This window comes from Symphalangus syndactylus, chromosome 3 (genome assembly GCF_028878055.3).
Source record: "Symphalangus syndactylus isolate Jambi chromosome 3, NHGRI_mSymSyn1-v2.1_pri, whole genome shotgun sequence".
NCBI lineage: Eukaryota > Metazoa > Chordata > Mammalia > Primates > Hylobatidae > Symphalangus > Symphalangus syndactylus.
Window position 1 is genome coordinate 101,883,188 of NC_072425.2, and position 22,040 is coordinate 101,905,227.

At 37.8% G+C, this 22,040-nt stretch overlaps 1 protein-coding gene across 3 annotated transcripts in view; it reads right to left on the reverse strand.

Annotated features, from left to right (window-relative positions):
- Positions 1-22,040, reverse strand: part of GLCCI1 (glucocorticoid induced 1) — a 127,129-nt gene that overhangs the window by 17,206 nt on the left and 87,883 nt on the right. For 2 of the 3 annotated variants that reach the window (XM_055272601.2, XM_055272600.2), the window contains exons 4-6: positions 16,314-16,427; positions 11,629-11,781; positions 677-887 (exon numbers count right to left, since the gene is read on the reverse strand). In XM_055272601.2, the coding sequence (XP_055128576.1) occupies positions 677-887; positions 11,629-11,781; positions 16,314-16,427 (478 nt within the window). Of the gene's footprint in view, positions 1-676; positions 888-11,628; positions 11,782-16,313; positions 16,431-22,040 lie in introns of all 3 variants that reach the window. The other variant, XM_055272599.1, reaches the window with a different exon arrangement.

A 22,040-nucleotide genomic window follows, 5' to 3' on the forward strand; every position in this document is an offset into this window, starting at 1 on the left:
GGAAGAAGCTGGGCAGTCTACATGGCCTTCTATAGCTCGGTCTTAGGGGGCTAGAAACAGAGAGAACCCAGGGAGTGTTGGTAGACAAGTGGTGGTAGACAGAAGGATAGAAGAACATGGAGAGATAGTTGGGCTTGATAGGAAATAAGAATCCCAGAGGTTCTCAACAGTTAATTATTTATCTACATACTATATAATATAATCCCTGATGTCCTGTAGGTACTCACTGAGCTTTATAAACTTGGTTAAAAATACACTCACTTTTTCCAACAGAATTTTTATAAATTGTTTCCTCGCAAATCAATCTGATTATAAAATCTAACTTTAAGCTTGATTTTACCATGGTAAAGCTAACTTTACCATAACCATCATCCGCTCTGGACAATACCAAGGAAAAGACCTATGCATTATATGAAGTTGTACACACTCCATTTTATGGCGTTTATTAGCTGTTAGAACCATGCGCTGTGCTTCTCTGACACATTTATGGAAGATGTTTGTTAGAGTTACAAAAAAGGGGGTATGTGAAACCAATGAACAAAGAAACCTAGATTAACCAATCTTTGACAATGTCACCATTCAACAAAAGAAAAAAAAAAAGATGTAATGGTCTAAGACAAGGTATAATGAGCAAGGCCCCATAACAAACCCTCTAAGTGGACAATTCCATTCTTACCTTTATCACGATCATAGAGCAAATCGTCTGTTGAGCAAGGGCTACCATCCTGGGATTCCGGGGGACAAAAAGGGGAGACACAGGGTGAATGACTGCTGCAGCTACTGCTGCGCTCCTGGACAGACGGAGTCTGAGTGTCAATGCTGCGAGTACTACTGCTCCGGTAATGAGCAGGGAGTGGAGCTCTTCGACCATCTGGTATGTCCAACGGCTGTAAGAGGAATATCATCAAACATCCAAATGCTGGTTCATATATTCATCTACACAGAAAGCACATAGTATTTCCTTTGATTTCATATTCCACCACTACTGCCCAATTTATTCTTCAAAGGCTAAAGACCAAACTTGTGTCTTAAGCTAATTTCTGCGTATGTTACCTTTATTGAACTAAACATTTCTTTTAAATCAAATTGTTTGCCTTAAAAATTCCATAGCTCACTGTATGTACCTGTAGGTCAGCACATCCCACAAAACTCTTCAAGGACAGCAGGAGTCCTGTGTCTGGCACTACTCCTGGCACATGGCAGATATTCAGTAAACACTTGCTGAACGAATTAACAAAGCTAAAAAAAAATCACTTTGACTTGCTTGTAAGAAAAAGTGAAATCTCATATTCCTCATATTCACAGGTACAGATTTTTCTGTTTGTTCATTCCTTCCTATTTTAATTTTTAGAGGCTATGAACAGAACCATAGTTTCTATTTCCTTTGCAAATTATCCAAAATTTCTAATAAAGAGGTTTATTCTATTAGTACTCAATTTATTAATGTAACTCAGAAGAATTCTAATATTAGAAGAATTTGGATATCAAATTCTACTAACTCAGTATCCAACTAAGTAGGACTACTCATAATCTTCCTTAGTTTGAATACTTTGTTCTCAGTAGCAGAAAGAAAGGAAACCATCATCATAGAGCCACACATTTTGGTCTTGAGGGTACCTCAGAGCTCACTGGTCCATTGTTTTGTTTTCACAAATGAGGAACCTATAGTTCAGTGATACAGCTAATCAAGTGGCATCAGATTCTGCTGCAGTGGACTCTTTCTACTTTATTACTCTGCTTCTGTAAAAATAGATCTTACTCCATATTCTTCATTTGTGTGCTAACAAAGTGAGGTTAACAAGTTATAAAATTCTCTAAAAATCAGTTATATAATTGAAAATATCTGCTGTTATTAAACACACAGGACTGCATGCTAGGGAAAAGAACCAATATGCTGTTAATTTATTTATAATTTATTTTCACTATTTATTGTGTCTACTGCTCTTACTCTGATCATTGTCATTTCAGAGATTTTAGAAACACTGTCAAGAGGGGAAATGAAGGAAGGTAAAATCAGGTGAGATTCAAAATGTATCAATATTTTCTATACCAAACAAGTGAAGGCTGAAATCTGAAACTATGCAAATGAAAACTTCATTTAGAGTTCTGCCCCTGCTGCCCTTGGACTGGAGAAGAAACAGAGAGGCTGAGGGCTTTACTTGCACTGCTAGCATGACATACCCACCATACAGAGAGGAGCCCACGTCCTCCCTGTGAGCCCTCAGCACCCCAACTTTCACCCGGTAGGGCTCCCGGCTCAGGCCAGCAGCACAGCTGCCCCACCCCTTGGCTGAACATCCCAGTAGCAGCAGATCTGTGTTTCTGAAGTGGAGCTCCCAGAGGCAACCGAAAGCCCCTCTGCCACTGCCACTGCAGTGGTACTGCCCTTGCTACCCTTGTACTAGGAAAGGAGTAAAGACCCTGAGTGCTTTAACCACACTTCCAGCAAGCTGCCACTGCCCTAAGAAGAGGTCAGTCTGTCTCCCCCAGGATCCCCCAGCTTGAGCCCACAACGCAGCTGTCCTACTCAAAGCCAATCACACCGACTGGCAGCAGTTCTGCTATTTCTCTGGGGTGGACCCCAGAGACAAGGGAAAGGCCCTCTGCCATAGCCACTGCCAAGGTCCCTTCCCCTGCTGCCTCCAAGCTGGGAGAGAACACAAAGCCTTAGCTCACCCCAGGGCTGCAGCCTGGGAGTACCAAGCCGAGATCTGCAGCCAGCACTTGAGTGGGAGAGGAGCCCACACTTTCAGAGCACTGAGAGGGAGCACAGCTGCAATTGTGAGGAAATACAGAAGAGCCACGTGGCTGAGCAAGAGCTTACCTACTGGCCATTACGCTTAAGAGCCATCTAACTTCAATCAGAGTGCAAACCTCAATACTGAAAATACTTAATCAACCCTCCTGTGAAACTAAGGACAATAACTCAGCTACAAATAAAAACTTTGTACAATGCCTCAGACTCTAAAAACATCCAGAACAGTCAACCGACTGTACAAATTATACCATGGTTGAAGGAACATCAGCCCACACAGGTGAGAAAGAACCAGTGCAAGAACTCTGGCAACTCAGAAAGCCACAGTGTCTTCTTTCCTCCCACTGACCACATTAGTTCCCCAACAAAGGTTCTTAAACAGGTTGGAATGGCTGAAATGACAGAAAGACAGAATTCAGAATATAGAAATGAAGGTCATCAAGATTCAGAAGAAAGCCAAAACCCAATCCAAGGAATCTAATGATTACCATAAAATAATACAGGAGCTGATTGATGAAATGGCCATTGTAAGAAGGAACCAAACTGATCAGAGAGTTGAAAAACACACTACAGCGGTTTCATAATGCAATCCCAAACATTAATGCAGAACAGACCAAGCTGAGGAAAGAATCTCAGCTTGAAGACTGGTTCTCCGAACTAAGATGAAAATTTTTTTTCTTTTTTTTTTTTTTTTTTTTTTGAGACGGAATTTTGCTCTTGTTGCCAGGCTGGAGTGCAATGGCACAATCTCGGCTCACTGCAACCCCCGCCTCCTGGGTTCAAGAGATTCTCCTGCCTCGGCCTCCTGAGTAGCTGGGATTACAGGTGCCCACCACCATGTCTGGCTAATGTTTTGTATTTTTAGTAGAGATGGGGTTTCACCACGTTGGACAGATTGGTCTTCAACTTCTGACCTCAGGTGATCCATCTGCCTTGGCCTCCCAAAATTGCTAGGATTACAGGCATGAGCCACCATGCCTAGCCAAAATTTTTTTTAAAAAGAATAAAAAAGAATGAACAAAGCCTCTGAGAAATATTATACTATGTAAAGAGACTAAATCCACGATGCACTGGCATCCCTAAAAATGATGAGGAGAAAGCAAGCAACTTAGAAACCATATTTCAGGATACTGTCCACAAAAACTTCCCCACCATTACTAAAGAGGCCAACATTCGAATTCAGGAAATGCAGAGAACCCCTGCAAAATACTACACAAGAGGATCATTCCCAAGATACATAATCATCAGATTCTCCAAGGTTGGAATGAAAGAAAAAATGTTAAAGGCAGCTAGAGAGAATAGGCAGGTCACCTACAAAGGGAACCCCATGAGGCCAACAGCAGACCTTTCAGCAGAAATCTTGCAGGCCAAAAGACATTGGGAGCCTATTTCAAGTGAGAAGTGCCTATCTAGTCAAACTAAGCTACATAAGCACAGGACAAATAAGATCCTTTTCAGAAAAGAAAATGGTAAGATAATTCATTACTACCAGACCTGCCTTACAAGAGGTCCTGAAAGGAGTGCTAAATCTGGAAAGGAAAGAACATTATCAGCCACTACGAAAACACAATTAAGTACACAGAACAGTGACACTATAAAGCAACTACACAATTAAGTCTGCACAGGAACCAGCTAACAATACAATGAAGGATCAAGTACACATCAATGTTAACCTTGAATGTAAATGGATTGAATGTACTAATTAAAAGGCACAAACTCGCAAGCTGCATAAAGAAGCAAGACTAAACGGTAGGCGTCTTTAAGAGACCAGGCTCATATGCAAAGACACCCAAGCGGTCAAAATAAAGGGACGGAGAAAAATCTACCAACCAAATGGAAAACTGAAAAAAAGCAAGATTGCTATTCTAATTTCAGACAAAACAGACTTTATACCAACAAATATCAAAAAAGACAAAGAAGGGCAGTATATAATGGTAAAGGATTCAATTCAACAGGAAGACCTAACTATCCTAAATATATACGCACCCAACACAGGAGCACCCAGATTCATAAAGCAAGTTCTTAGAGACCTACAAAGAGACTTAGATGTCCACAAAATAATAGTGGGAGACTTCAACACCCCACTGCCAGTATTAGCCAGATCACTGAGATAGAAAATTAATGGAGATGTTCAGGACCTGAACTCAACACTTGACCAAATGAACCGAATAGACATCTACAGAACTCTTCAACCCAAAACAATAGAATATACATTCTTCTCATTACCACATGGCACATACTATAAAAACAACCACACGAATGGACATAAAACAATCCTCTACAAATTCAAAAAAACTGAAATCATGCCAACCACACCCTTGGACCACAATACAATAAAAATTGAAATCAATACTAAGAAAATTGCTGAAAACCATACAATTACATGGAAATTAAACAACCTGCTCCTGAATGGCATTTGGGTAAACCATGAAATTAAGGCAGAAATCAAGAAATTCTTTGAAACTATGGGAATAAAGATACAACATACTAGATTCTATGGGACACAGCTAAAGCAGTGTTAAGAGGGAAATTTACAAGCTGTAAAGGTCCACATAAAAATCAGATCTCAGATAACAAACTAACATCACATCTAGAGGAACTAGAGAAACAAGAGCAAACTAACTCCAAAGCTAGCAGAAGACAAGAAATAACAAAAATAAAATCAGAGCTGACCTGAAAGAAACTGAGATGCAAAAAACCATAAAAAAGATTAACGAATCCCTGCGTTAATTCTTTGAAAGAATAAGTGAGAGACTGCTAGCTAGACTAATAAAGAAAAAAAGATCCAAATAAACAAAATCAGAAATGACAAAGGGGACAGTACCATTGACTCAACAGAAATATTAAAAAAACCCTCAGAGACTACTATGAACACCTCTACGCATACAAGCTAGAAAATATAGAAAAAAACAGGTAAATTCCTGGAAACATAAAAACTCCCAAGACTGAACCAGGAAGAAAGAATCCCTGAACAGAACAATAATGGTTCTGAAATTGAGTCAGTAATAAAAAGCCTACCAACCAGAAAGAGCCCTGAACCACATGGATCCACAGCCAAATTCTACCAGATGTATAAAGAAGAGCTACTACCATTCCTACTGAAACTAATCAAAAAAATTGAAGGGGAGGGACTTCTCCTTAACTAACTCTATAAGGACAACATCATCCTGATACTAAAACTTGGCAGAGACATGATGATGACAACAAAAACTTCAGGTGAATATCCTTGATAAAAATAGATGCAAAAATCCTCAACAAAATACTAGCAAACCAAATCCAGCAGCAGATCAAGAAGTGAATCCACCATGACCAAGCAGACTTTATCCCTGGGATGCAATGTTGGTTCAACATATGCATATCAATAAATGCGATTCATCAAATAGAACTAAAAATGGAAACCACATAATTGTCTTAATAGATGCAGAAATGGCTTTCAATAAAATCCAACATCCCTTCATGTTAAAAACCTCCAACAAACTAGGCACTGAAGGAACATACTTCAAGATAATAAGAGCCATCCAAGAAAAACCCACAGCCAACGTCATACTGAATGGGCAAAAGCTGGAAGCATTCCCTTGAAAACTGTAATGAAACAAGAATGCCCTCTCTCACCACTCCTGTTCAACATAGTACTGGAAGTCCTGGCTACAGCAATGAGGCAAGAGAAAGAAATAAAAGCCACAAACAGGAAGAGTAAAGGCACACGATCCCTGGTTTTAGACAATATGATTCTATACCTAGAAAATCCCATAGTCTCTGCCCAAAAGCTCCTTGATCTGATAAAAAACTTCAGCAAAGTTTTAAGAAACAAAACGTAAAAAAATCAGTAGTATTTCTATATACTAACAATATCGAAGCTGAGAGCCAAATAAAGAACACAATCTCATTCACAATAGCCATAAAAAGAATCAAATACCTAGGAATACAGCTATCCAGGGAAGGGAAAGAGCTCTAGAATGAGAATTACAAACCACTGCTCAATGAAATTAGAAATGACAGTATCAGATAGAAAAACATTCCATGCTCATGAATAGGAAGCATAAATATTGTTAAAATGGCCATACTGGCCAGGCGCGGTGGCTCACGCTCGTAATCCCAGCACTTTGGGGGGGCCGAGGTGGGCAGATCACGCGGTCAGGAGATCGAGACCATCCTGGCCAACACAGTGAAACCCCGTCTCTACTAAAATACAAAAAAAAAAATTAGCTGGGCATGGTGGCATACGCTTGTAGTGGCAGCTGCTCAGGAGGCTGTGGCAGGGGAATCATTGGAACCTGGGAGGTGGAGGTTGCAGTGAGCCGAGATCATGCCACCGCAATTCAGCCTGGCGAGAGAGCAGCAAGACTCTGTCTCCAAAAAATTACAAATAAAATAAAAAGCCATACTGTCCAATGCAATTTCCAGATTCAATGCTGTTCTCATCAAACTTCCAATGATGTTCCTCACAGAATTAGAAAAATCTATTTTAAAATTCATATAGAACCAAAAAGGAGCTTGAATAGCCAAGGTAGTCCTAGGCAAGAAGAACACAGCCAGAGGCATCACATGACCTGACTTCATACTATACAAGGACACAGTAAGCAAAACATGGTACTGGTACAAAAGCAGACATACAGACCAATGGAACAGAAGAGAGCCCAGAAATAATACTGCACACCTATAACCATCTGTTCTTTGACAAAGTTGAGAAAAATAAGCAATGGGGAAAGGACTCTCTATTCAATAAATGGTGCTGGGATAATTGGCTAGCCATATGCAGAAGACTGAAACTGGATACCTTCCTCACACCATATACAAAATCAATTCAAGATGGATCAAAGACTTAAATATAAAACCTGAAACTATAAAAACACCGGAAGATAACCTAGGAATTACCATTCTGGACACAGGACCTGGCAAAGATTTCATAATAAAGATGCCAAAGGCAACTGCAACAAAAACAAAAATTGACAAATGGGTCCTAATTAAACTAAAGAGCTTCTGCACAACAATAGGTTTCAACAACAGAGTACACAGACAACCTACATAACGGAAGAAAATGTTTGCAAACTATGCATCTGACAAAGGTCTAATATCCAGAATCTAAGAAATGAAAACAAACGAACAAGCAAAAACCAAAGAATCCCATTAAAAAGTGGACAAATGGCCAGGTATGATGGCTCATGCCTGTAATTATAATCCCAGCACTTCGGGAGGCCAAGGCAAGAGGATTCTTGAGCTCTGGAGTTTGAGGCAAGCCTGGGCAAATTAGCAAGACCTTGCCTGTACTAAAATTGAAAAAAAATCAGCTGGCTGTGGTGGGACGTGGCTGTAGTCCCAGCTACTCAGGAGGCTGAGGTGGAAGGATCATTTGGGCCTGAAGGATTGAGGCCACAGTAAGCCATGACTGTGCTGCTACACTGCAGCCTGGGCAATGGAGCAAGACCCTGTCTCAAAAAAAATTAAAAAAAAGAAAAAAAATGGTAGGCAAATTACATGCACAGACACTTTTCAAAAGAAAGATATACACATGGCCAACAAGCATATGAAAAAATGCTCCACATTACAAAAATGCAAGTCAAAACCACAATGAGATACCATCTCACATCAGTTAGAATGGCTATTAAAAAGTCAAAAAACAGGCTGGGCGCAGTGGCTCACACCTGTAATCCTAGCACTTTGGGAGGCTGAGGCGGGTGGATTGCCTGAGCTCGGGAGTTCAGGAGACCAGTCTGGGAAACACGGTGAAATCCTGTCTCTACTAGAAAAAAAAATACAAAAAATTAGTCAGACATGGCAGCGTGCACCTGCAGTCCCAGCCATTTGGGAGGCTAAGACAGGAGAATCGCTTGGACCCCGGAGGCAGAAGTTGTAGTAAGCCAAGATCGCGCCATTGCACTCCAACCTGGGCAACAGAGCGAGAACTCCGTTACCAAAAAAAAAAAAAAACAAAACAAAACAAAAAAGTCAAAAAAACAGATGTTGGCAAGTTTGTGGAGAAAAGGGAATGCTTATACACTGCTGGTGGGAATGTAAGTAAGTTTAGCCACTGTGGAAAGCACTGTGGTGATTTCTCAAAGAACTCAAAGCAGAATTACCATTCAACTCAGCAATCCCATTATTGAGTATACACCCAAAGAAATATAAATTGCTCTACCATAAAGACACATGCATGCATATGTTCATGACAGCACTGTTTACAATAACAAACATACGGAATCAACCTAAATGCCCATCAGTGGTAGACTGGATAAAGAAAATGTGGTACATATATACCATGGAATACTATGCAGCCATAAAAAGAGTAAGACCATGTCCTTTGCAGCAACATGGATGGTGCTAAAGGCCATTATCCTAAGTAAACTAACACAGGAACAGAAAAACCAAATACTATACATATTCTCACTTACAAATGGGAACTAAACATTGGGTACATATAGATACAAAGAAGGGAACAACAGATATCAGGGCCTACTTGAGGGCAGAAGATGGGAGTAGGGTGAGGATTGAAAAACTACCTTATCAGGTAGTATGCTTATTACCTGGGTGGTGAAATCTGTACACCAAATTCCAGTGACATACAATTTACCTATATAAGAAACCTACACATGTACCCTTGAACCTAAAAGTTAAAAACTTCATTTGTCTACAGTATGCTGCTAAACAAAAACTACACCAACTTCACAACAATAACTATTCTACTCTAAAGATAATTTTTAATTATCTATCAGTTTGTTTTATAAACAAAAAAAGTGAACAAATTGTCTGGTTAACTATGTTGGAATATCAACATAGTTAACCAGACAATTTTCCTTTTTTGGCTACTGGCCAGTTCATGGTGATATTTTAATTAAAACTTTGAGGTACATTTAATCATAAATCTAAAACTTCTAAAAATTATCTTCTAAGTTTGTAGGTTATCCTGGAATAATTCTGATATGGCTACAATTGAAGTATGGCTTATTAAAAGCAGAAGTACTTTACCAAGTTTTTTATTTTAGTATAGTTTTGCTTTTTAAGGATGTTTTTAAGGAATCAGCAAATATGTCAATTATCTCATCCTCTAAAAATTAGACCAAAAGTTTACATCTTTACATGACTGTTCTTAAACTTTACTTAATGTATAAAGAAAACAGTTTAATGGGCTGGGCGCAGTGGCTCATGCCTGTAATCCAAGCATGTTGGGAGGCCGAGGTGGGCAGATCACTTGAGGTGAGGAGTTCCAGACCAGCCTGGTTGACAGGGTAAAACCCTGTCTCCACTAAAAATACAAAAATTAGCTGGGCATGGTGGTGTGTGCCTGTAATCCCAGCTACTCGGGAGGCTGAGGCGGGAGAATCACTTGAACCTGGGAGGAGGAGGTTACAGTGAGTCGAGATGGTGCCACTGCACTCCAGCCTGGGCAACAGAACGAGACCCTGTCTCAAAAAAAAAAAAAAAAAAAAAAAAGAGTTCAATGGTAAACAGAGATGCCATGATGTCCAAAGAGTTCCCTGATGTTGTAATATATATAAAATTATAAACTTAACATGAAATGTCGACGGAGAGTAAAATAGTACAACCTTTTGGGAGGGTAATTCTGGCAATATTCATCAAGATTTTAAATGTACAAATGCTATGACCTAGCAATTTCACCGCCAATTTTAAAATGGGGCAAAAGATCTAAATAAACATTTCTCCAATGAGGATATACAAATGACCACTAAAAGCTCGGTGCAGTGGCTCACGCCTGTAATCCCAGCACTTTGGGAGGCCGAGGTGGGAGGATCACGAGGTCAGGAGATCCAGACCATCCTGGCTAACATGGTGAAACCCCGTCTCTACTAAAAATACAAAAAAATTAGCCAGGCGTGGTGGCGAGCACCTGTAGTCCCAGCTACTCGGGAGGCTGAGGCAGGAGAATGGTGTGAACCTGGGAGGCGGAGCTTGCAGTGAGCTGAGATCACGCCACTGCACTCCAGCCTGGGTGAAAGAGTGAGGAGACTCCATCACAAAAAAAAAAAAAAAAAAAAAAAAGACCACTAGCACATGAAAAGATGCTTAACATCTTCAGCCATTAGGAAATGTAAATTAACACCACAACGATTGCTATATCCACTAAGATTCTACTAAGTGGATATCACATCCACTAAGATTGCTATAATTAAAAAAGGACAGATAATTACAAGTGTTGGTGAGGATGCAGAGAAACTGGAATTCTTATACATTGGTAGGAATATACAATAATGCAGACACTTTGGAAAAGAGTCTGGCAGTTCCTCAAAAAGTTAAACATAGAGTTACCATATTAGCAATTCCAACCCTACGTATATACCCAAGAGAAATGCAAACAGTATGTTCACACAAAAACTTGTATACAAATGTTTATAGAAGCATTATTCACAATAGCCAAAAAGTAAAACAATCCAAATTTCCATTAATTGATGACTGAATAAATAAAATCCATATAACTGATTAATATTTGGCCATAAAAAGGAAGTCACTGATAATAGGCTAAACATGGGTGAACCTTAAAAACACTATGCTAAGTTAAAAAAAATCCAGGTAAAAACGCCACGTTGCATGATTCCATTGATATGAAACATCTACAACAACCACCAAAAAATCCATAAACAGATTAGTGGCTGCCTAGGGCCAAGAGTATTACAGGGAAATGAGAGACTACTGTGAAAGGATAAAATGTTTCTTTTTGGGGTGATGAAAATGCTGTAAAATTGATTGTGGTGATGGTTGTATTACTCTGAATCTGTTAAAAACCACTGAATTGTAAACTAAATGAGTAAACTGGATGGTATGTGAATTATATCTTAACAAAGCTGTTACCAAGAGAGTACTTTTCAGACAGTTCGTTATATCAAAGAAAAAAAGGATTCAAATATCCCATGTAACCTTACCTTGGATACTTCTTCCTTCCCATTATTTTCTTTAATGAATACCTTTTCTAATTCAGGACTTATTCCTTCTACATTGCAGGGCACACGTGAAACAGATGATTTTGGCACTGATATACTTGACAGTGGCATAGGAACTGACCTTGATCCAGTAGCCTATGAGATAAGATAAAGGTGGTATCAAATTATTTGTGGTCAAAGCAATCAAGAACTAAAGAGTATGGTAAATATTAAAATTGAAACTCAATGAATGGAGTTATTTCTGACCTTCCAAATACAATAAAAATTCAGGTGCACATACAGAAATTTAGGTTCTGAAGTAAGAAAGTAAAATGAAAATTACAGAGTCAAAATAATCCTTTCAAATCCCTTTAAGTAAGTATAAAGGTATACCTGTATAATGTATATACTTGTTCAGTAGAATGGCAGAATCTTCTGCATTATTTACTTTGTTTTCCTTTTTCTATTTCATGGGAACAGCATAGTTGAAGTCATGTAACTTAAATATATCATGTAAGTCCACTGTATAGCTCTGTATGTTTACAAGATGTTTTTTTTCTGTATAGTAACAATTACCTTCTAGTATTTGCCATTTCCGTCTTGTCAACTATTTAAGAAAATCTGTTGGATTATTAAGTAACGTGGCAACAGTATTATGCTAAGTTCAACAACTCACTTAACAATTTAAAGCCTGTTTTCAAAAGTCCTTGGCAGGAGTTCTCAAAAATTAACTACCACTAACAGTTGTTAAGTAAAAAGTGTAAGACAAGCCTTTTGATGCTTAATGATTTATACAACAGGAAAGAAATAAGAAAAATAAAGATTAATAAGGTAAAAATTAAAACGACCTCTATCTTACACTGAATCAAGTTGACATACATGATCTGTGATAAGGCAGACTGCTAATCATTGGTTAGCACACTAATAATATTTCCCATACAATGGTGTATTCTTGCCAACTGTGAGTTGCTGCTCATCAGTGTCTTTTGTCTCTTATTGATGCATGAGCTTTTTTCATGTTGAGGTTTTAACTCTTTTTCATATATTACTATCAGTATTTTCTCAAATACTGTTGACCCTTGAACAACATGGGTTTGACTTCTGTGGGTCGACTTACATACAGATTTTCTTCCACCTCTGCCACCCTGAGACAGCAAAACCAACCTCTCCTCTTTTATCTCCTCCTCAGCCTACTCAAAGTGAACAATGGGGAGGAAGACCTTTATGATGATTCACTTCCACTTAATGAACACTCAACATATTTTTTCTTCCTCATGCTTTTATTAATGACCATTTTTTTCTCTAGCTTACTTTATTAAAGAATATAGTATATAATACATGAAACATACAAAATATGTAAAGCGACTATTTTATGTTACCGACAAGGCTTCTGTGCAACAGCAGGCTCTTAGTAGGTTAAGTTTTTGGGAACCCAAAAGTTATAAACAAATTTTCAACTGCATGAGGGTCAATGCCCCAACCCCCATTGTTGTTGAAGAGTTAACTGCATTTTATCAAATAGGTAAACAACTTTTATCAAATATTTTTCTTTCTGGATTTTTACGGTTTTTCATATTTAAATACTTAACCTATCATGATTCATTTTTGTGTATGGTGTAAAGTCTTAGTATTACTTCCCCCACACAGTAATCCAATTGCCCCAACATTTCTTTATGGATTCTGTATTTGATTTCCTGGAGCTACTATCTGATAATCCCTAGGCAGAGTGCCACTTAATTGCTATAATTTTATATTACATTTTCATATCTTGTAGGAAAAGTCTTTTCAAATTTTCTATTAATGGGCACTGCTTTTTCATTGACCTTTGAAGACAATTTTTCAAGTAATAAAAACAATTCCTTTTAAATTTGTACTGGAATGCAAAACAATTTGTACATTAATTTCAGGTAAATTGCTATTTGAAAAATACTGAATCTTCCCATCTATTAATGTGTTAAGACTTCCCATTTATGTGTCTTATATTTCATGTTCTCAAAGGTGTATAGTTTACATATTTCTTTTAAGTTTGATTCCAGGCATTTTACATTTTTCATCATATTTTGAAACATGTTATTACTAGTATAAGAGGAAATTGAATTTGGGTATGTTTATACTTTATCTAGTCATCTAGTTTCAGTTTTCCCCTTTTCATTATGGAAAATTCCAATCATAAACATAATTCAACAGAGTAACACAATAAACCCCCAGGTACACATAATCCAGCTTCAAAAATTATCAACATTTACCAACTTGTCTCATGTGAACACCCTTTTTCGGTTTTTGGAATATTTTAAAGTACATTCTACACTTCATATTCCACCTACAAATATTCCAGTGTGTATAGCAAAGGATAATAATTTTTAAGAACAACCACATGGTAAAAATTCAATGTAAATTTGAACAATTGTGTAAGTATTCTTTGTTAAGTCAATGAGTCAACTGATCTAGTGTAAGTGCACTGGACTCCTAGAGAAAAACTGCTCGAAACAAACAATATGTTCATTCTATCAGATTAAGAAGAAAAAGGAAGGCATATAAGAATTTTCACTTCAAATGTCTCAGACTTGCCAGTTTGTTTTACAGCTTTAATGAGGTATAATCGGCATACAATAAAATTCTCCCATTTTAAGTATGCAGTTTGTTGACCTTTGTTAGTATAGTCATGTTTAGAACCTTCTACCATCCAAAAAATTTCCCTAGGGCCTCTCTGTGGTCAATCCGCATCCCTAAAACTTTGTTTCGATAATGTTGCCTTTTTGATAATTTAATATAACAAATTATACAGTATGTAGCCTTTTGCTCCTGATTTCTTTCACCTAGCATGATGTTTTTCAGATTCAACCATGTTATTCCGTGTATCAGTAGTTCCTTCCATTTTACTGCCTAACAGTATTGCATGGATGCATGGATATATGAAGTGTTTATCCACTCACAACTTGATGGATGTTTGTCTATTTCCATTTTTTTTTAGTATTATGAATAATGCCTCTGAGAAGATTCATGTACAAGTGTTTGTGTGGACATATGCTTTTATTTCTCATGGATTGATACCAAAGGGTGAAAATTCTAGGTTGAACGGTCAGCATATGCTTAACTTCTTAAGAAAATGACAAAATGTTTGCCAAAGTAGTTGTACCTTTTTGTGTTCCCACCAGCAATGTGTGGCTGTTCTGGTTGTTCCACATCCTCATCAACACTTGGTATTGTCAGTATTTTTCATTTTAGCTATCCGATCATTAGTTTTAATAGTCTAGTTAATTCACTTTGATTTTCTAAATATATAATATCATATGTAAGTAGTGATAATTCTTTTTCTTACTGCCCTGTTCTAGAACCTCTAAATCACTAGCAAATAATATCAATAATTATAGACATCCTTGACTTGATTTTTTAACAATTATGCTACTAATATTTTATTGTTAGGATCTTACTGTATTTGCAGTTAGTCACATTAGGAAATATCCTATTTTTAGTTTAGTAAGAGGTCATTTTTTTAATCACAAGATACTGAGTTTTTATAAAGTGTAACTCAGCATCTAAAAAATCAACTGTTTTTTCTACTTTGGTTTTCTGATGCAATTAACTAAATTAACATATTTCCCAATGTTGAATCATCCTTATCTTTGTGAAACAAACCCTAATTGGGTTTGTTTTGATATACTGCTTGGGTTTCTTCTGTTACACTACTATTTTGTTCCATGGGATATGTTAGTATTTACTTCTAGGGGAAAATAAAAATGTTAATCCTCAATTTCTTCATATGTAAAATAGGGATAAGATACATAGAGATACAGAGAAAGATGGGTAAAGGAACCCTTAGGAAGATTGAGATAATGCACATAGTTGCTCAATAAGTGAAGGAAGTAAAGATTTCAATCCAGGTCAGTATCATCCTTGACACCACCATCCTCTGTTTTATCTGTTATTAAGAGAAGGCTAACCATTGAGATGGATTCTCGCTCTGTCACCCAGGCTGGAGTGCAGTGGTATGATCTCAGCTCACTGCAACCTCTGCCTCCCGGGTTCAAGTGAGTCTCCTGCCTCAGCCTCCGAGTAGTCGGGATTACAGGAACCCACCACCAGTCTGGCTAATTTTTTTGTATTTTTAGTAGAGATGGGGTTTCACTATGTTGGCCAGGCTGCTTTCGAACTCCTGACCTCAAGTGATCCACCTGCCTTGGCCTCCCAAAGTGGTAGGGTTACAGGAGTGAGCCACTTCCCCTGGCTGTTTTGTTTTTTTTTTTTGAGATGGAGTCTCGCTCTGTCGCCCAGTCTGAAGTGCAATGGCGCGATCTTGGCTCACTGCAAGCTCTGCCTCCTGGGTTCATGCCATTCTCCTGCCTCAGCCTCCCCAGTAGCTGGGACTACAGGCGCCCGCCACCATGCCCGGCTAATTTTTTTTGTATTTTTTTAGTAGAGACAGGGTTTCACCGTGTTAGCCAGCATGGTCTGGATCTCCTGACCTCGTGATCCGCCCGCCTCGGCCTCCCAAAGTGCTGGGATTACAGGCGTGAGCCACCGAGCCCAGCCGCCCGGCTGCTTTCTAACAATCTTTTTATAACAATTTAACAAACTAGTAATTTAGTAGAGATAAAGATTTATGGTTTTTTTTTAATGCTGAAATGATGAATTCCCTTCCTTAATGAACTAAAAGTAATTATTCAAATCTGGACAAGAAGTTAGCCTACCTGAGTGTGACTGATTGTTATATGGTTGCCATGAAGAGGTGACTGGCGATCTTTCTCCTTACTGTGACGACTACTCTGTTTACTGCGTTGTAGTTGCTGCCTCAGTTTGGCGATCTGCTTTGGAGACAGGGAAAGAGAAGCAAGAAGAGAATAAAAGTGAATACCAAATTTTTATATTTATTTCTTCAGTTTTGGGGTATTGATTAAAACATTTTCAAGTTTCTAAGAAGAGACAATATTTCACTACAATGATTTGCTCTTGCAAGTTTTTAGGATTAAGATTATTAAAAATGAGAAGTAAATATATGCTACAAATGCTTCACTTTTAAAAATTTGAATAGTGTTATTGGTAAATATGCTGACTACATTTCCCCAGATTATTTCAGATTTTACCTTTCTAACACCAGAAATATCTTCCCTTCTGAAAACCTTTTATAAGATGAAAAATATTTCAAATGCCTACTGATTAAAGTTAAACCTGATCTCTAAACATATGCACCACCTTAGTTTCTAAGTTCCTGTCTTACATAAACAAAATGGATCTGGTTTACCAATTACTAAACACTTTAAAATTGTAAATCCCATGGTGTTGTCGAGAATCAAAGCGATTTAGTATTAGTAACTTATTAATATTTAATATATTACTATATATATTACTCTGTAATCATAAAACCTTTAAAAACAAATATAATTTAGGGTATATTCTCCTAAAAGGAAGGGTCACACTTCCCTGGTTTCACAGAAAACTCATTACTATATGACCTGGAATTCATTAAACTACTTACATATTTTAGGTGATGTAAAAAAATTCCTGAGTATTTTAAAGGAAACCATTAACAAATTGGGGAAGTCATTTAATATTGGTATTATTTTCCTTGTAGAAAAGATGATATTAATCAATTAATAATTATTCCCTGAACATCTACAATGAGCCCAGAGAGATACAACAAAGATATAATATATTACAAAATTATCTAAATATTTACCTTGAATAACCATGGCAATATAAAGCACAATAGAAAATTACTACTAAAGCCTATTAATGCTCAAGGGTAGAAGTATATAGATCGCTGAGAAAACTAATGTCTACCTGTGGTTAATAGAAGAGAAAACAATATGGAAGAAAATAAAGCACCCAAACAAGGAAGAATTTATATCCTTTCTTTTATGCTGAGATATTTAGATCCTTTTAACTTTTTTAAAGCTCTAGGTAGCTTATGGATCTCTCATAAAATGTGCTTGCAAAAGATGTACAAATAAGATTATGTTAATATTTGTGTTCCTTCCTCTCTGTTGAACTGACATAATTTTCTTGCAGAGGACATTAATTTTTACAAGAAAATGAATCAAAATTTGTAGGTAATCAATATAAATCAAGACAGATACTTCTCTATGATAAAAAAGAAATAGGATTTCAAATTGTACAATTCATTTAATCACGACAGAGGTATAAAAGCAAAACTGGAAAGAGCTTACATGAAAGAGCTCAGAATGCCTAGAGATTAATAATATAATCTGTACTTACTCATTTAAAAAAATATTTAAACATAAAATCTTAAAATTGATAAATATTAGTCAACCCATTTTTTCAAGGCCTCTGAGACATCAAAATAAGCCAGAAAAGTTTTGTTCTAAGCCGACTTAAATGGAACAGAACAGAGCCCTCAGAAATAATGCCACATATCTACAACTATCTGATCTTTGACAAACCTGACAAAAACAAGCAATGGGGAAAGGATTCCCTATTTAATAAATGGTGCTGGGAAAACTGGCTAGCCACATGTAGAAAGCTGAAACTGGATCCCTTTCTTACACCTTATACAAAAATTAATTCAAGATGGATTAAAGACTTACATGTCAGACCTAAAACCATAAAAACCCTAGAAGAAAACCTAGGCAATACCATTCAGGACATAGGCATGGGCAAGGACTTCATGTCTAAAACACCAAAAGCAATGGCAACAAAAGCCAAAATTGACAAATGGGATCTAATTAAACTAAACAGCTTCTGCACAGCAAAAGAAACTATCATCAGAGTGAACAGGCAACCTACAAAATGGGAGAAAATTTTCGCAACATACTCATATGACAAAAGGCTAATATCCAGAATCTACAATGAACTCAAACAAATTTACAAGGAAAAAACAACCCCATCAAAAAGTGGGTAAAGGACATGAACAGACACTTCTCAAAAGAAGACATTTTTGCAGCCAAAAAACACATGAAAAAATGCTCATCATCACTGGCCATCAGAGAAATGCAAATCAAAACCACAATGAGATACCATCTCACACCACTTAGAATGGCCATCATTAAAAAGTCAGGAAACAACAGGTGCTGGAGAAGATGTGGAGAAATAGGAACACTTTTACACTGTTGGTGGGACTGTAAACTAGTTCAACCACTGTGGAAGTCAGTGTGGTGATTCCTCAGGGATCTAGAACTAGAAATACCATTTGACCCAGCCATCCCATTACTGGGTATATACCCAAAGGACTATAAATCATGCTGCTATAAAGACACATGCACACGTACGTTTATTGCGGCACTATTCACAATAGCAAAGACTTGGAACCAACCCAAATGTGCAACAACAATAGACTGGATTAAGAAAATGTGGCACATATACACCATGGAATACTATGCAGCCATAAAAAATGATGAGTTCATGTCCTTTGTAGGGACATGGATGAAACTGGAAACCATCATTCTCAGTAAACTATCACAAGGACAAAAAACCAAACACTGCATGTTCTCACTCATAGGTAGGAATTGAACAATGAGAACATATGGACACAGGAAGGGGAACAACACACTCTGGGGACTGTTGTGGGGTGGGGGGAGGGACAGCATTAGGAGATATACCTAATGTTAAATGACGAGTTAATGGGTGCAGCACACCAACATGGCACATGTATACATATGTAACAAACCTGCACATTGTGCACATGTACCCTAAAACTTAAAGTATAATTAAAAAAAAAAAAAACCTGAAGACAAAAAGCCTACATCATGCTACAAACCTTACTTCACTTAGATTACCAACCTAAATAATACAATCCTATAGCTTTTCACATGTACTGTGAATTCCAAAGACAGACCTTCTTTGGAATATAACATAGTTATGCTCTTGTTTACAATTCCGTGGGAATTTGGGTAGACCATTTCCCTAAATATATATTATATACTTGGCATATTTCAAATTCTAGTCAAGAAGTATGTGAGATGCCTTCTTTAAACTTGAAACGGGTCCCAACTACACTAGCTCCAAGGTTTTAAAAAGTTAGGGAATAAGTCAGCTGGGTGCAGTGGCTCACACCTGTAATCCCAGCACTCTGGGAGGATGAGGCGGGCGGATCAGGAGTTCAAGATCAGCCTGGCCAACATGGCAAAACCCCATCTCTGCTAAAAAAAAAAATACAAAAATTAGCCAGACGTGGTGGTGCGGACCTGTAATCCCAGCTACTCGGGAGGCTGAGGCAAAAGAATTGCTTGAACCTGGGAGGGGGAGGTTGCAGTGAGCCAAGATCCCACCACTGCACTCCAACCTGGGCGACAGTGTGAGACTCTGTCTCAAAAATACAAAAACAAAAACAAAACCAAAACCAAAACCATGAAAACGTAGGAAATAAGTGACCCTGGGTCATGAGGTATAATAACTATAGAGAGAGAGTAATTAGCATAGTCACGAAGAAAAGATTAAAGCATTTATGAAATTAAATGAAGAAAAAACAGAAACTGGCCTTACTTAATATCTGAGAACCAGAAACACATTTTTTGAAAACTTAGTAACATCATCTCTGTTTGCTTGCTATTTTTGTCCTGTTTATTTCCCCCACTACTGTTAACATTTAAATAAATAAATAAATAATACAAAACCAAAACCCTTATCCTCAAAAGACTGGTTGAGCACTTTTGCCTCGAGGACTGAAGAAGACAGAAATCTTTCTCAGAATTAATTATATTCCACCATAGAGCAGGGAAATGGGAAATCTTAACTTAAAAGGACTAAGGGATGGCAGTGAGAAAGGAAGCAGGACTTGGGGGCTTTGGGAAGAGAGGGGAGCAAGCCTAAAACCAGGAAAAATGTTACAGGTTATCACTAGCAAGAGACCTGGTGTCCTTAGTTCATCCTTCTTATCCACAGGTAACACTGCACCACGATACAAGCACAACCATCAGAGGTAGCTGGAAAGTGAAGTAATTCTTATTTTTAATGTTAGGACAATGTGGGAAGTATGCCACTCCTACCCTAAGACAGACTGCTAAACAATATTTGCTATAGAAAGACCACCCATTACACACAGTGGTTAAGGTCTCTCTATCCCACTACTATAGGTTGGTTTATAACCAAGATTCCACAGAACAGTGTTGCAGTGGGAAAAATATATCCTGGGTATGAGACATCTAACTGATAACTAAACTTTTAAGCCATAACCAACTCAAAACTAGGAAATTAATTTTGGAAGTTAGCTCCCCACAACTTAAGAACAACCTTTTGAAAAGAGAAAATTCAATGCATAAACTGTAATAATTTGTATCCAATAGTTAGAAACTCTGAATATTTACTATTTATTTATTTATTTATTTATTTTTTGTTTTTGAGACGGAGTCTTGCTGTCGCTCAGGTTGGAGTGCAGTGGCGCTATCTTGGCTCACTGCAGGCTCCGCCTCCCAGGTTCACGCCATTCTCCTGCCTCAGCCTCCCGAGTAGCTGGGACTACAGGCGCCCGCTACTTCGCCTGGCTAATTTTTGTATTTTTAGTAGAGACGGGGTTTCACCGTGTTAGCCAGGATGATCTGGATGACCTCGTGATCCGCCCGCCTCGGCCCCCCAAAGTGCTGGGATTACAGACGTGAGCCACCGCTCCCGGCCAGAAACTCTGAATATTTAAAGATAACCTGCCCTAGGGTGCCATTTTTGGTTTGCGGTTTGAGTGCTGAGCAACCATTAAGGCACCAGACTGAGGGGTAAATCCAGGCTAGACTAAGCTCTACTCAGCAAGCTGTAGCCTTAGCAGAATACTCGGGCTACCTGAAAGAAGCCTTTTCCTTCACTAAAAGACACTACCCTTTAAAAAAAAAGTCTTATGCTAATGGGGCTACATCTACTTAGAGGGGGTGCTTTTATCTAATTCACACAAAGGTGACCTATAAGGTAGTACCTGTCCAGAACAAGGTGACTAAAGCTAAAATCCTATTTAACAGGAACCAAAAGTAATAGCTATAATTCTTTTCATCTTTGAAAAAGAAGGCAGAGATACCATTAGAATAAAAAGGCAGATCATACACTGGGAAAACATATTTACAACACATGTATCCAACAAAGAATTCATATCCACAATATGTAAAGAATACCTACAAAGCAATAAGAAAAAGTCTAAGAGTAGGCAAAAGACTTGAACAGGTACTTAGCCAAAGAGAATATCCAAATGGTCAATATGCATAAAAAAGGTGCTCAACATCATTCTAATGAGGGAAATGTAAATTAACACCGTCATAAGGTCTAAACTTAAAAGATGACCAAACCAAACGATGACAAAGACATGAAACAACTGGAACTCTCCTTCCATTGCTGGGGGTGAAGGGTGTTCTTTTATTTTAACATAGTAGCCTTGACCACAGAAGATTTTCTGGGGGAAGTGCTTATATCCTCAATACTAAGTCACTCAAGGTAACAGCTGAAGAGCAGAAAGCAGTAACCTGACTCAAATGAGGCAAAAATTC